The sequence below is a fragment of the Mesoplodon mirus genome, assembly GCF_964341445.2.
Source record: "Mesoplodon mirus genome assembly, chromosome: 12".
NCBI classification, from domain to species: domain Eukaryota; kingdom Metazoa; phylum Chordata; class Mammalia; order Artiodactyla; family Ziphiidae; genus Mesoplodon; species Mesoplodon mirus.
The window spans coordinates 42,002,400-42,015,720 of record NC_138988.1 but is presented as its reverse complement, the minus strand read 5'-3'; the positions used below and the strand labels follow the sequence as shown (position 1 = coordinate 42,015,720).

The 13,321-nt window shown below is 42.6% G+C and overlaps 1 protein-coding gene and 1 long non-coding RNA gene across 3 annotated transcripts in view; both read left to right on the top strand.

The window, feature by feature from the left end:
* SACM1L (SAC1 like phosphatidylinositide phosphatase) overlaps positions 1–7,044 on the top strand; it is a 56,832-nt gene extending 49,788 nt beyond the window's left edge. Inside the window, exons 17-20 of the mRNA XM_082638132.1 lie at positions 845–938; positions 1,058–1,150; positions 1,819–1,876; positions 5,197–7,044. Coding sequence (XP_082494258.1) covers positions 845–938; positions 1,058–1,150; positions 1,819–1,876; positions 5,197–5,333 — 382 coding nt within the window. The 3' untranslated portion in view covers positions 5,334–7,044. The remainder of the gene's footprint in view (positions 1–844; positions 939–1,057; positions 1,151–1,818; positions 1,877–5,196) is intronic.
* Positions 7,045–8,649: 1,605 nt separating this feature from the next.
* Positions 8,650–13,010, top strand: LOC309813346. 2 transcript variants are annotated; one of them, XR_014295486.1, is made up of 5 exons: positions 8,650–9,501; positions 10,177–10,375; positions 10,820–10,897; positions 11,562–11,657; positions 12,927–13,010. It is a non-coding gene; the product is annotated as an uncharacterized lncRNA (long non-coding RNA). The 2 variants fall into 2 exon arrangements; XR_014295487.1 differs by having other exon boundaries at positions 8,650–10,375.
* Positions 13,011–13,321: the final 311 nt, after the last annotated feature.

Below are 13,321 nucleotides of genomic sequence, written 5' to 3'. Positions count from 1 at the left end.
CCAGTCAAGTCAGGACTGCAGGGAGATGAGGCCCAGGCACTGGTGTCTTCTTAGCATCCCTGGGTGATTCTGATGCACAGTGGGGGTTGAGAACCATGGCTCCTTAGCTTTTCTCAAAACTTACTGTGCACCTGACTCACCCCAGTCCCACTCAGCAGGTCTGGGGCAGGGCCTGAGATGCTGTACCCAGGTGATGCCGGTGCTGTTTTCAAGGACCACACTGGGTAGTGAGAGGTTAGAATGTTTTGAATTTGTTACACATGTGGTTGGGTCTTTTTCTGCTATATGGATTCCCTGGGAGCAAGATAAGCTTTCTAGTCTCTTTGCTGTTTCATGCCACTTAACCTGGGCTGTGTGTTTCTCTTCTTATTTCTTGTCTTTGCAAGTGGAACTGAGCGTTTTTCCTCTTTGTGCCTACTTTGATAATATTTTAGAAATAGGATACACATTTCTTGGACCTGATATTGGTTTCTTTTGTGAGGTGTCTCCTTCATATATTCAAGGATTTTTTTTTTTTTTTTTTTTGGTACGGGGGCCTCTCACTGTTGTGGCCTCTCCTGTTGCGGAGCACAGGCTCCGGATGCGCAGGCTCAGCGGCCATGGCTCACGGGCCCAGCTGCTCTGCGGCATGTGGGATCTTCCCGGACCGGGGCACAAACCCGCGTCCCCTGCATCGGCAGGCGGACTCTCAACCACTGTGCCACCAGGGAAGCCCTTCAGGGATGTTTTTAAAAAAATCTTTATAATTCACCTGTCTCCATACCACATACTTATTGGCTATAAAACAGTTTGAGAATTTAATATGCAAATCTGTAACTCAAAACTTAACCTCATATTTAACCAGAACTGGGAAGAGAACTCAGCTGGGACTTATAATGGATGGCTGGAACTCACTGATACGGTATTACAAGAACAACTTTTCTGATGGATTTAGACAAGTAAGTTTGTTATTTGATGCTAATTTTTGGTCATTAGGTGGCTGTATCTTTGTACTGTTCTTCAGTAATATAATCATATCTAATTTGGGAGTTACTAATTTCCTCTTTTTCTCTTCTAGGATTCCATAGACTTATTTCTTGGGAACTATTCAGTGGATGAATTAGAATCTCATAGTCCTTTAAGTGTTCCAAGGGATTTGAAATTCCTGGCTGTAAGAAACCTTTATGTTTTTCAAGTTGTTAAAAGGATTGTGTCTGAAGGTATAGATGGTGCCAACTCCCCTTGATATAAAACGTTGTATGTTGTTCTAAATGGAACATAAATATTTAAGTGTCCCCAAGGAGCAGATCAGGGAGAGGAGTAAAATAACTTTGGAATGTTTGTCTTCTTTCAAACTTGACTGTCTTTCGCAGATCCTTTTTAAGTGAGAACACAGACGCAAGGGGAGTGTGAGGGTTTCTCATTTCCGGAGACTACTCCCCTGAGGTTCAGGGATTGCCGGAGGCAAACTTGTGACCTGGAAGTTGACTCCTCCGTTTACCAGACTTTTCAAGAGCCTCTCTGGGGTCTCATTCCAGTGGGCAGGGTGTCCTGGAGTGGAGGGGCCTGGTGTCTGGGTTCTCATCTGGGCGACCTCCCTCTGCTTAGCACTCCCTGGTTTGGAGCAAAGCCATGTTTTTTCAGATCTTTTAACCTGTTCGAAGATTTGGGCAGTTACGATCAAAACTCCAAATAATGATGTTTTGCTGAAAGAAAGATATTTTGTATATTAGATTGCAGAAGGGTTTTATTCTCTTTAAAGCAAAGCATGCATAACTGATTGTGCAACCATTGATTAGCATCTTATGTAATGGTTTCTCTTTCCGTTTTCTTTTCCAGTTGCCTATTATCATGGTTGTCGCCTTTTCCATGTGCATTATCTGTTTGCTTATGGCTGGTAAGTCTGCCCTTGTTTCACATTCTTACAGTCATTTCTTAGAATGTTGAACTTTCCTGTACAGCATCTTAAGTTTGTGCCTATTCAGTACTTGATGTTTCCCTATTGAATTGAATGAGTAAAGTGGCCAGATGGGAGGATTAGTCCTTAGATGTGACAAAAGGAAAAATGTATACTCAGTAGCTTGATACTTTTTTTTTTTCCACTTAAGCTTTTTAAAATATTTTTTTCTTGCTATCAAAGTAATACATAGTAATTACAGAAAATACAGTTGGGCAAAAAAGAAGATAATGTTATTTATCACCTTGCCTTTCAGAGATAAGCTAATTACTCTTAACATTTTGATGTTTTAATCTTCATAAGTGTGTATTTTTTTTTCAAAAGTGAGATACAGATTTTTTTGTAATCTGTTTTTTCACTGAGTAATATAAATATTTCCCCACCTTCTTTATTTTTAATGGCTGCACAGTATTCCATTAATGGATATATAATTTATTTAACCAGCCACCTATGTTGGACAAATAAATGTTATTATAGATTAATACATTACTTCTTAAATTTTAATAGCGAAATTGCCTAAGAACCTGGGCTAACAAGGTCTTTATTGGTTTTATTTTCTCTCTCAATGTTTTTCTGTGTTACTAAGTTAATGGAGACATTTTCATCTTAAATGCATATTAAGTAGTGTTCAGTGCTCTGGGAGTTTGAGTCTGTAACACGTTGCATTGTGCCTGGGAGGTGCAGCCTTAGGCACCTCCAGTCTCATCCTCTATCCTGAATTCGCTGGGCTGACATTTCTCTGCCTGGCTGACTTCTGCCATCCTCAGGCTCCCCTCTCATGAAGTGTCTCTTTGTTCTCCCATACAGACCTCATCTCCCCCTTTCTGATTTCCACAGCATTTTGTGTACCTCTCTTATAGCACTTTCTTCTTTAAACCTTGTAAGCACCTAGGGATTTCTTCTTCAGAGGCGCTGTACTCTTTGGGGTCCCGAATGCACCCAAGGTGTATTTCTGTTTGTGTGGTAGTGATTTGCATACTCATTCGTCTTTCTCACTGAATCAGCAACTTTTTGAAGGCAGAGATGGTGTCTTATTACTCATTGTTTTACCTCCTGTGTCTGAGATACAGTTTTGCTCTCAGCAAAACTTTGCTGAATTAAGGACTCCTATTCACCCCCCACACCCCACACTAATTCTGCCAGCTTCTTGAGGGGAGGCTCAGAATCTGTTAATCTCTGTAATCCCCTCAGTGTTCAGCAGTGTAGGTAGTCATGACACAGGGAGGAGCTATCTTGTTACTCTAGGGCAGGGGTTAGCAGACGTTTTCTGAAGAGTCAGATAATATTTTAGATTTTGTAAACTACATACAGTCTCTGTCTGCACAGTTTGTTTTTACAGTTCTTTAAAAATGTAAAAACCATCACAGTGCAAAAACAAGCTGAGGACTCTCGAGTGCAGCATCACTGTGTGGCATGACTAGGGAGTCTGTGTCACATTTGGGGCAGGAAGGAAGAGGACAGGACCAGCTGGCATGTGCTGCTCATCGTTCAGTTCACACCTTAGATCCTTTGACTTCTTTCTTTAAAACATTGCCCATTGGATGCTATTTTCTGGGAACCACTCCACTGCTGAATTAGTTTTATTATTTTGGTCTTTTTATATACTCACATTTCCCTGTGGAACCTCTGGAAAGGCAGGGAAGTCAAGACCAAGACTCAGCCTGGACAAATGGACCATTCCTTTGGGGAGTGTCCCAGAGTGGGCTTGTGAGGAACTGCTTTTTTCTTTATCCAAAAAGTTTTAAAACCCAGAGCTGTCAAAATTAGCAATTGTGGAAATTTGAATGTTTTCAAGTGAAAAGATATTGGATGCTGTGGATAGTAACATCTCATGTCAGTTAATTGTTGTAAAGTAATGATCTTTGTGGTGTTTAGATATGACAGTGTCTGATTTCTAGCCCCTACTTTGGTATTTAAGAGAATAGCAAATAAATGCAAGCATGTTCTCTGACAGCTTATTAGGAAAGTGTCTACACCCTGAATTTCCTTTCTGGCATGCCCTTTTAACTGGCTGTTGACCTCTGCATGTTTCCCTGTCAGCAGGTGAGGCCAGTACTATTGCAGGAGAGAAGCAACACTGGGTTCACCTATTCAAGGAGTAGAACAAAATAGATCTTTTCCTGTTGGCCTGCTGCTTCCTTCATGTACTCTAGACTTTGAAAAAAAATGCATATCAGGAGAGTTGTGTTAAATATGTTGTATTTATTGAGTTTTGTTTTATACACTTTATTTTTTTTTTGTTTTTTGCGGTACGCGGGCCTCTCACTGTTGTGGCCTCTCCCGTTGCGGAGCACAGGCTCCGGACGTGCAGGCTCAGCGGCCATGGCTCACGGGCCCAGCCGCTCCGCAGCATGTGAGATCTTCCCAGACCGGGGCACGAACCCATGTCCCCTGCATCGGCAGGCGGACTCTCAACCACTGCTCCACCAGGGAAGCCCCTATACACTTTAATACATAACTTTTCTGAAGCATGTATATTTGTAAAGTTATTTTCCATAACAGAAAAACCCGAATGAACTTTTTGGCCAACCCAGTATTTTTTGTGTAGGCTTTTTTTTTTTTTTTTTTTTTTTTTTTGCGGTACGCGGGCCTCTCACTGTTGTGGCCTCTCCCATTGCGGAGCACAGGCTCTGGACGCGCAGGCTCAGCGGCCATGGCTCACGGGCACAGCCGCTCTGAGGCATGTGGGATCTTCCCGGACCGGGGCACGAACCCGTGTCCCCTGCATCGGCAGGCGGACTCCCAGCCACTGTGCCACTAGGGAAGCCCTGTGTAGGCATTTTGGTAGTAGCTGATACCTGTCATAGATAGGACTATGAACTAAACTATTAGTAATAATTTCTTATAATATTAAAGTATATAATCTAAAACTAATAATTACTATTTGCTTGATATAACCTGAAATTAGTTTAGTCAAGTGGTTCTCAAAATGTGGTCTCTCGACCCGTAGCATCAGCATAATCTGGGAACTTGTTAGAAATGCAGATTCTTGGACGCCACCCCAGGCCTGCTAAATGAGACAGACACTCTGGGGTTGAGCCCAGCAGCTGATTCTTTATCAAGCCCTGAAGCAGATTCTGTTGGCAGCCAGAGTTTGAGAACCACTGGTTTAAACCTTAATTGAGAGGTTCTTATATTTTTCCTTTGGATGTGTTTGTAAACTTTAATGTTGTCAAGATGTGCTAAATGGCTGAAAGCTGGATCTAGTATCAATAAAATGACTTGTTATTTATCAGCTCTTTGTTTTTTAAAATCAACAGGTGACACCTGGACAGAAACACTGGCATATGTGCTCTTCTGGGGAGTTGCAAGCATTGGAACATTTTTTATTATTCTTTACAATGGCAAAGATTTTGTTGATGCTCCCAGATTGGTCCAGAAAGAAAAGATAGACTGAATTTGTGTCTGTGGAAAGCGGCTTGGCTTGGAAGATTCCATTATGCAGAACTGGAGTCTTTACTGACCCGCTTTCCACGTCAGCCCAAGGTCTTTTTAAATCCTTTATCCAAAAGCACATCTTGCGCTTTGTGTGGGGGTGATGACTTAGAATTGATCTGATGTTACTGCCTTGATGATCTCTTTACTATTGGGATGGTTATATTTATAATTTGAAGCTATTCTATAATTAAAATGTAACCTCAATTCAGCTCACGGAATGGAAGGAATCTATTCATTGTCAATTTAATCAGCTGTTGCAGAATAAGTAATATATTTTAAAAAAAATCTAGCTTCTTTCCTTATTTAAAACAGTGAAATTATTTTTCTAGCTCAGTTTATTGTCACTGTAGAAGCAGTTGCTGTTAGCAAGCATACTCCATACATCTTTGGACTTTTCTTTAGTTTAATAATAAGCTAACTCTACTCTGTTTATAAAATGTCTTTTACATACATCAAGTAGTTGGACGAAATAGTCTGTGACTACACAGTAGGAAAGAGGAGACCAGGGTCTGGTGTTCCTTTGGAGCTTCAGTTGGGCTGCCTTATGGGTTCAGTCAGCTTGAGCTGTGCAGTTTTAAGTGTGATGAAAAAGGTTCAGGTGTATTTTATCTTTTTTAAAAGGTGTAAGTGAAATCAAAGAATGTGAAGTCTCTCTCTTATGCTAGAGGTCCAAAGCCTCCTCTGTTTTCAGGATTGCCCCAGTGTGGAAAATACCCTTGGTTGGTCAGCTCCTTCATTCTGGACCTTTCAGTTTCTTGGGGGTCTTTCATGGAGACATGCAGGCCTCTGAGCGGGTCTTGTGCTGAATCCGATGTTGCACTTGGAGGCAGCAGCTGCTTTTCCACGCATGGTAGTGTCGATGCTTTTCCCTCTTTAAGGGTTTTTGTTAGCTGTCAGTAAGTCTAAAATTTAGTGCTTCCAGGTAGTTACAGCTCTCCAAATCAAGGACCAAGTTAAACTTTAATTTATGTGCAGAAATAAATCTGAAAAAATACACTCTAGAAGTTGTGCATAGTTCTAATTATAAGTCAGACTGTATATTCAAATTGTAATTATATGGTTTAAAAATTAGAAAAGTACGTAAGGAAGTATAATTGCCACTATTTTAAAATAGTTCAATTAAATACTGCTACAATATGTGGTGTGCTTGAAAATATGTACAGTTTTTTCAGTGGTAATACCTTTTCCTGTCCTTAAATATCTCTAAAGAGCGCCTTGATTTTAACATTACCTTTTTTCCAACATTATCTTTTATAAACATTAATAAGAGTTGTTACTTTTAGAAACTCTAAAGGAAATAATAGCTGGAAAAACCTCTGTAGCTTAAAGTCAGTCATTAAAACTCACAATAGGGTAAGTAATTAGAACTACCTACTCTTAACTTGTAAATAAGCATAATTCATTCCAAAGAGGAAATATCGAAACTTAGTTCATGTCTACTGTAATGTATTACTCAGATGCTACTGGGCATTTCACATTAAGACCTTATTTCAACGACCACAACAAAGACCAAATCTGAACTGCTGATGTGGCTGTTTTGCAGTGAATGGGCTAATGTTGGTGTGTTAGATCTTAAGGTATCAATATTTCAGAACCCTGCAATGATTATATTTCTAAATTCATGTACTGTCCATCCGTAAGTGAAAATAAAATGTCATATTCTTTTCTAACTAATGTTGGTGTCATTCCTATACCTTGTCTTACAAAGGGATGTTCTTTTTTATAAAAATCATGCAAAGCAATGTGTGGTCATTATAGAAGAACTAGACAATATAAGTAAGCAAGAAAATGAGTAGCTTCTGAAATTCTACTTTCCAGTTATAGCCACTTGAAAAATTGTGTTTATCCTTATAATTATTTTTCAGTTGCAGATATTCCAGGGGAATATTTAGTATAGTGTTCATTAAAAGATGTCCCCTGTATTCTCACCTCCAAATTGTAATTTCTTTTTCAAAATGATCTCTCAACCAAGAAGTGGGACAATGTGCTTATTAGAAAACGTCCTCTCAGGGCACAGGAAGGTGTCAGGGAGCCCGAGGGAAATGCTGATGTAGACACCTCGGCGCCTAGGAGACCCTTGCACATGTGTGTGTGGTGTGTGAAGGGTGTTTTTGGGGGAAGTGGCTTAAACAAGGGTTTGGGGGTTTTTCCTCCAGCTTGCCTACGAGTCCTGATGTCAGAAGTTTTCCTACTACAGATAAATTATGATAAGTCTTTAAAATATTATGTTCTTTGGCACATGGACCTCTCCACCTTGGCAGTTTGGTTCACCAAAGCCTGCAAGATGGAAGTCACAGTCTTTTTTAACCTAATCTCAGAAGTGTCATCCCATCACTTGTGCCATATTCTACGCATTAGAAACAAGCCACTAGATCAGCTCACTCGGGGAGGGGATTACACAGGGCATGAATACTGGGAGGTGGGGCTCTCTGGAAGTCTGTTCCCACAGCCTGTAAGGAGAGAAAAATCCAAAGTCATGATTCAGAGCTGGTGCTGGAGGGAATCGGGTGTTTCCTGTGCTGTGCCTTTGAGGTCTTTTGCCTGTTTCTGTTAGATTGTTTGTCCTTGAAGATTTCTGAAATTCTTTATATTCTGGAGAGTAATTCTTTGTTGCTTATATATACTACATATATCTTCTTCTAGTTTGTGGCTTGTCTTTTCATTTTCTTGTGGTTCCTTTTGGTGAAAGAAGTGTATAATTTCAATGGTGTTGAATTTACCAAAAATTTCCTACCATCCCTTGTGCTTGGGTAAGACAATATTGCTCAACGCCAAGGGACTTCTCTTCACATAATTTTGCTTTTTCACTTCAGGTCTTTTCTCCATTCTATAAAGTAAGGAAATGGTCTGTGTCAATCCAGGTAGATCAGGTTATGCTGCGGTAACAAATGATCCCCAAATCTCAATGGCTTTAAAAAAATGAAGACTTATTTCTCACTCATTCTGTGTATCCTTGAAGGATCTGCTGCAGCTCTGCTACATGACATCTGCATCCTGGGACCCAGAGTGACGGAACAGCTTCACACAGGAACATTACCAGTTGTCCTGGCAGGAAGAAAAGGGAGAAGTTTCTGCTTGAAGGTGACGATCTCTTCTGTTCACATTTCATTGGTCAGAGCAAGTCGCATGGCCATACTTGAAGTGATGGAGGGAGGAGAGTGTAGCCCCTGGGGAGGGACTGTGTGCTGTCACCCGACACAGGCTCCAGTGTTCTTTTCCCACTGGGTAACAGGAAGAGTCAGCAGAGAGCCTTCCCGACTCCCTTCATCCTGCTGTGCGGTGCTGCCACTGTCACACATCAGGCTCCTCTCCACTTGCGGGGTTTCGGCTTTCTGTTCTGTCCCGTTGGCCTGGGTGTTTTCACTGCTGGGAACTCTTCCTCACGCAGCCGTGTCCTGTAGGATGGCCTGGCTCTTCCCTGAGCTCTGGGCCCCCAGCTTCTCAGTCTGTTCGGCAAAGCATTTTCCTGAGTGTGTTTGGAATAACACGAGTCCTGTGTGCTCAGGGCTGTTTTTTTGTTTTGTTTTTTTTTTTGCGGTACGCGGGCCTCTCACTGTTGTGGCCTCTCCCGTTGCGGAGCACAGGCTCTGGACGCGCAGGCTCAGTGGCCATGGCTCATGGGCCCAGCTGCTCCACGGCATGTGGGATCTTCCCGGACCGGGGCACGAACCCGTGTCCCCTGCATCGGCAGGCGGACTCTCAACCACTGCGCCACCAGGGAAGCCCTCAGAGCTGTTTTTTGACAGTAGGGATCTGTGGTGAGAACCGTTTGGAAACATTGGGTTAAACATAGTCAAAAACTTGTCTCAATTCTCGGACTTGTCAGAGGTTTGACTCCCCTAGAGGGTGTGTGCAACGCAGCAGCACCCAGACTTTCTGGTCTGTGGAATTTTTTATTTACAGAGCATCTCAATAGGACCATTCTGTGAAATGGATTTTGAATAAGGCTCGCATGAGGGCGAGCACTCTGGCCTTGGAGTTGAAGAGAACACGGGCTCTCATTTATATTCGGACCTCACGTGTGTTGAACTTGGTCTCTTAGCTATAAATGCTTGGATTCTCATCCATATGGCAGTTCCCTAAGATAACACATGCGAACGGACACACACCCCTGCTGAGAAACCCAGGTAAATCTACAGGCGGGAGCTCTTCCTTGATGTCCAGCTCTCATCCTCTGTTGGACATCACGCAGAGGCTACATAAATGGGATTTCACTGCAGGGGTGGAGGGGGAGAGACAATTAAAAGGAGTTGTGACATGTTTAATTATTACCACGAATGCGCTGGTCCTGCGTGAACTGGTCAGATGGCCTGTTTGTTTTTAGCACTTCCCTTTACAGATTATTCTGAGCATGACTTTGTCTTTGCTTTTTGATTGTTTTAGCCAAAGGCCCAGACGTTCATCTTTCTTCATTCACCATTTTCAGTGATGCATGCCTGTTGCCTGTTTATTTTTCTAGCTGTAGGAAGCTAAAGTCTCATCTATTAAAATATCATGTTACATTTTATGTCCTAAATTGAGCTCCTATTAGACTTCGGGTTAAACATAGACTCTGAGGTTAGGAGAAGTAGAAAGTACAGGTTGTAAGTCATGTTTAGGTGAATTTAAGATGTCCTTCTCCTGACCTTTTGGGAGCACACATTCTCCTGGGTTCTGTCCAGCTTTACTCACAACTCCATTGCCTACTGACGTCTCCTCTCTGCTTTATCCCTGTTCTAGTTATCTATTTCTGGAAAGTAATCTCACAGTGTTGCGAGTTAGGAATGGAGCCTGGCACAGCTGGGTGATCTCTTCTGTTCCAGATGGCACTGACAGAGGTCACTCAGTGATACTCAGATGACAGAGGGGCTGGTCTCTGGTCCGCGCTGGTTTGGTGCTGCACAAAGGTGGCTGGAAGGTGGACCAGCAGGTTCTGTGAGCTGGAGCACCTCCATGTGGCTTTGCAGCACGGCAGCCTCAAGGTCGTAGGACTTCATACCTGGTTGGCTCACGGTGGCCGGAGTAAGTGTTCCAGCAAACCAGGTGGAAGCTTGCATGGCCTTTTATGATCTAGTCTCTAATGTCCAATGGTGTCCCTTCCGCCATATTCTATTGGTCGGAGCACTCACAAGCCCACTCAGATTCAGGGGGAGGGACACAGACCCCCTTTCTCAATGAGAAAGATGGAAAAGAACCTGTGGCCCTGTCTGAACACATTGGATTTTTTTTGTAGGCTTTGGTCCTAAGCCCTCTTCTCTTTGTACACACTTACCCCAGGTGATGTCATTTAGACCCATGGTTTTAAAATAGCATCTTTATGCTGTGACTCCCAAATATATACCTCTAGATCGGACCTTTCCCAAAGGTTCAGATTCTAATGATCTGCTGCCTACCAGATATTCCCACCTGATTCACAGGCATCTCAAACTCAGTACGGTCAAGCAGAGCTCTTTTTTTTTCCCCCAGAGCGCCTGATTTATACTCTGCAGACTGGTTCCATGCCAAGTTTTCTCCATCTCAGGAAATGCCACCAGCATCCACCCAGTAAGTCAAACATTTCATCCCTGTCCTCTCAACTGTGCATCCAGTCCATAAGCAAGTCTTGGCAACTCTCCCCTGCCAAAATATAACTCAGACCCCCCTATTCCTCTCCATATTAATTTCCAAGTCCATGCCACCATCATCTTTCCCATGGACTTACTAAAGTAGCTCCTGGAATAATTTTCCAAGCTCCCCATCTACAACCCTCTCCAGTCTGTTCTCCACAGCTACAAGTGATCTTTTCAGGTGTAAACTAGATGACGCAGGGCCCCACGTTAAACCCTCAGGTGAGATTCTGTTGCTCTTTGAAGGAAACCGAAGCTCTTTGCTGTGGCCTACAAGGCCTTATATGACCTGGTCTCTGCCCACTTCGCCAAGCTCATCTCCCATCGCTCCCCTCCCCAGTCCAACCACAGGCCTCCTTTCTGCTCTTTCTCCCCTGAGGGCCTTTGCACTGCCATTGCCTCTGCCTGGACAGACCTTCCAGCAATTCCAATAACTAGTTTATTATTCTTCAAAATTCAGTCCACGTATCTCCTCCTCAACCACCTGACTGAAGCACTGTCCCTCTCACACCATCACTTGGCCCATTTATTTCCTTCTTAGAAAAGATCACAGTCTGTAATTATATCATTTGTTATCTATCATTGTCTCTTTTCCCTTCCAGAATCTAAGAGCCACGGAGTCCAGGGACCAGAACTTTCCCCAGAGCCTACACAGGGACTGGATTGTAATATACTCCATAAAGGCTGATCCTATGCAGGTGGGCAATATGAAAGGACACATGATTCACATGTAAGAGAATGGTCAGAAAATTCTGGTTGAGAATTTCATATTTGTGCCTTGCAAAAGGATTGTTTAAATCACTCGTTTTTTTTTTCCTCTGACTGGATGTTGAGTAGAAAATGGTTGGGTGAATTAATTCTCTTCCCCAGCTTTTCTATCTGTAAAGTGGAACAGCCATAAATTAATTTTTCTATGTAAAATAACTTATAGAGAAATCTAACACAATAGTTTACACGCTCTTTCCACCCCTGGACAGTTCTGAGGTCACACCCAAACCTGTTGTGTGGGTTCTCATGGCCTCAGCCAACAAGGGGTCCTGAGGTGGGCAGACTGCCCAGGGCACCTCTCAAAAGGGTTGGAAAGATTCTGCAGCAATTCGGAAGAGCTCACATTCTGTTTAAATCCAGAAAATTAGAATTTTTTCCCCTAATTTCTCTTTTGGATGCTACCCTTCCTGTTATCATGTGATCCTCTTCTCATGTGATGGCCTTCATACACTGCATTGGTGCGGTTTCACTGCATGTGAGGAAGCAAACATAGAGAAGGCAGTAGAAAAGAGACCAGATAGATTCTCCTTTATTTTCCTTTTTTTCAAAATTAGCTAGTATGTTTACATAAGGAGGGAAAATCTTGTGTTGAGAGGTTTCAAAGGAAAACTACATCTCATAAGTGACCAAAAAGACCTAGAGATATATTTGTTTAGTGTTTTATTTATGACAATTGCTAAAAAAACCCCGAATATTTCCCTACCTGATTCTTTAGAACTAAGTGAAGGGTAGGTGTGTTTTTAGTATAATCAGAAAGCTTTCTGGAGTCCGTGTCTGGCTCTAATGTCATTGTACTAATAAGGGCACAGGGATGGAACATGCCTTTTTCTCTCCAGCTTATTGGAAGAGGGTGGACAAATGTTAAGATGACTGCTTTTGTGCAGTCCCCAGAAAATAGTCAAAGAATTTTTTGAAAAAGGACTTAGTGGTTCAAGAGGATTACTGTGAAATGTTCTGCTCTTCATGCAGTTCTCAGAAAGCAGAATAAAACTGAACCCAAGCTGGAGACATTTTTATCTGGAGCACATTAGTCTATAATAATGGGACTTCATCTATTTGACTTCTGTGAGCAAAATATTCTGGAGAAGTAACTTTTCCATACAGTTAGAAATGCTCAAAAGTGCTTTCAAACTTTTAAAGGTCACTTTCGATGTAAGTGTGCCTAAATGTATGACACATTTTCCTTCTCTCTTAAATAGGGCCCCGGTTCTCAGATTTGGCAGGTTCCAGGGCATGGCCCGGACACCAGGAGTTTTAAATGCTCCTGGGTGGTTTGAATGGACACTGAGGTGGAGGACCACTGAAGTACAGCAACTGTGAATAAAGAGCTGCTCTAGAACATTTGTGTCTACGCTCCTGAGGATACCTAGCATTCAGGGCTGAAATACCCAGGTGATGACCAACCCCCGAGGGGCAGCCCCTGTTGTAAGACAGTGACCAGGGCTGGGGGCTCGGAGACTGTGACCTGTAAGGATTCAGGAACAGACTCTGTGCTGTGTATTTGCTGTCGAGTGTGCTCACTCTCCAAGCCTTGTTAGCTGAGGTTTTGTGACACCGAAGAACCCTCTGATGAGAAATCGGAGGACTGACTAGT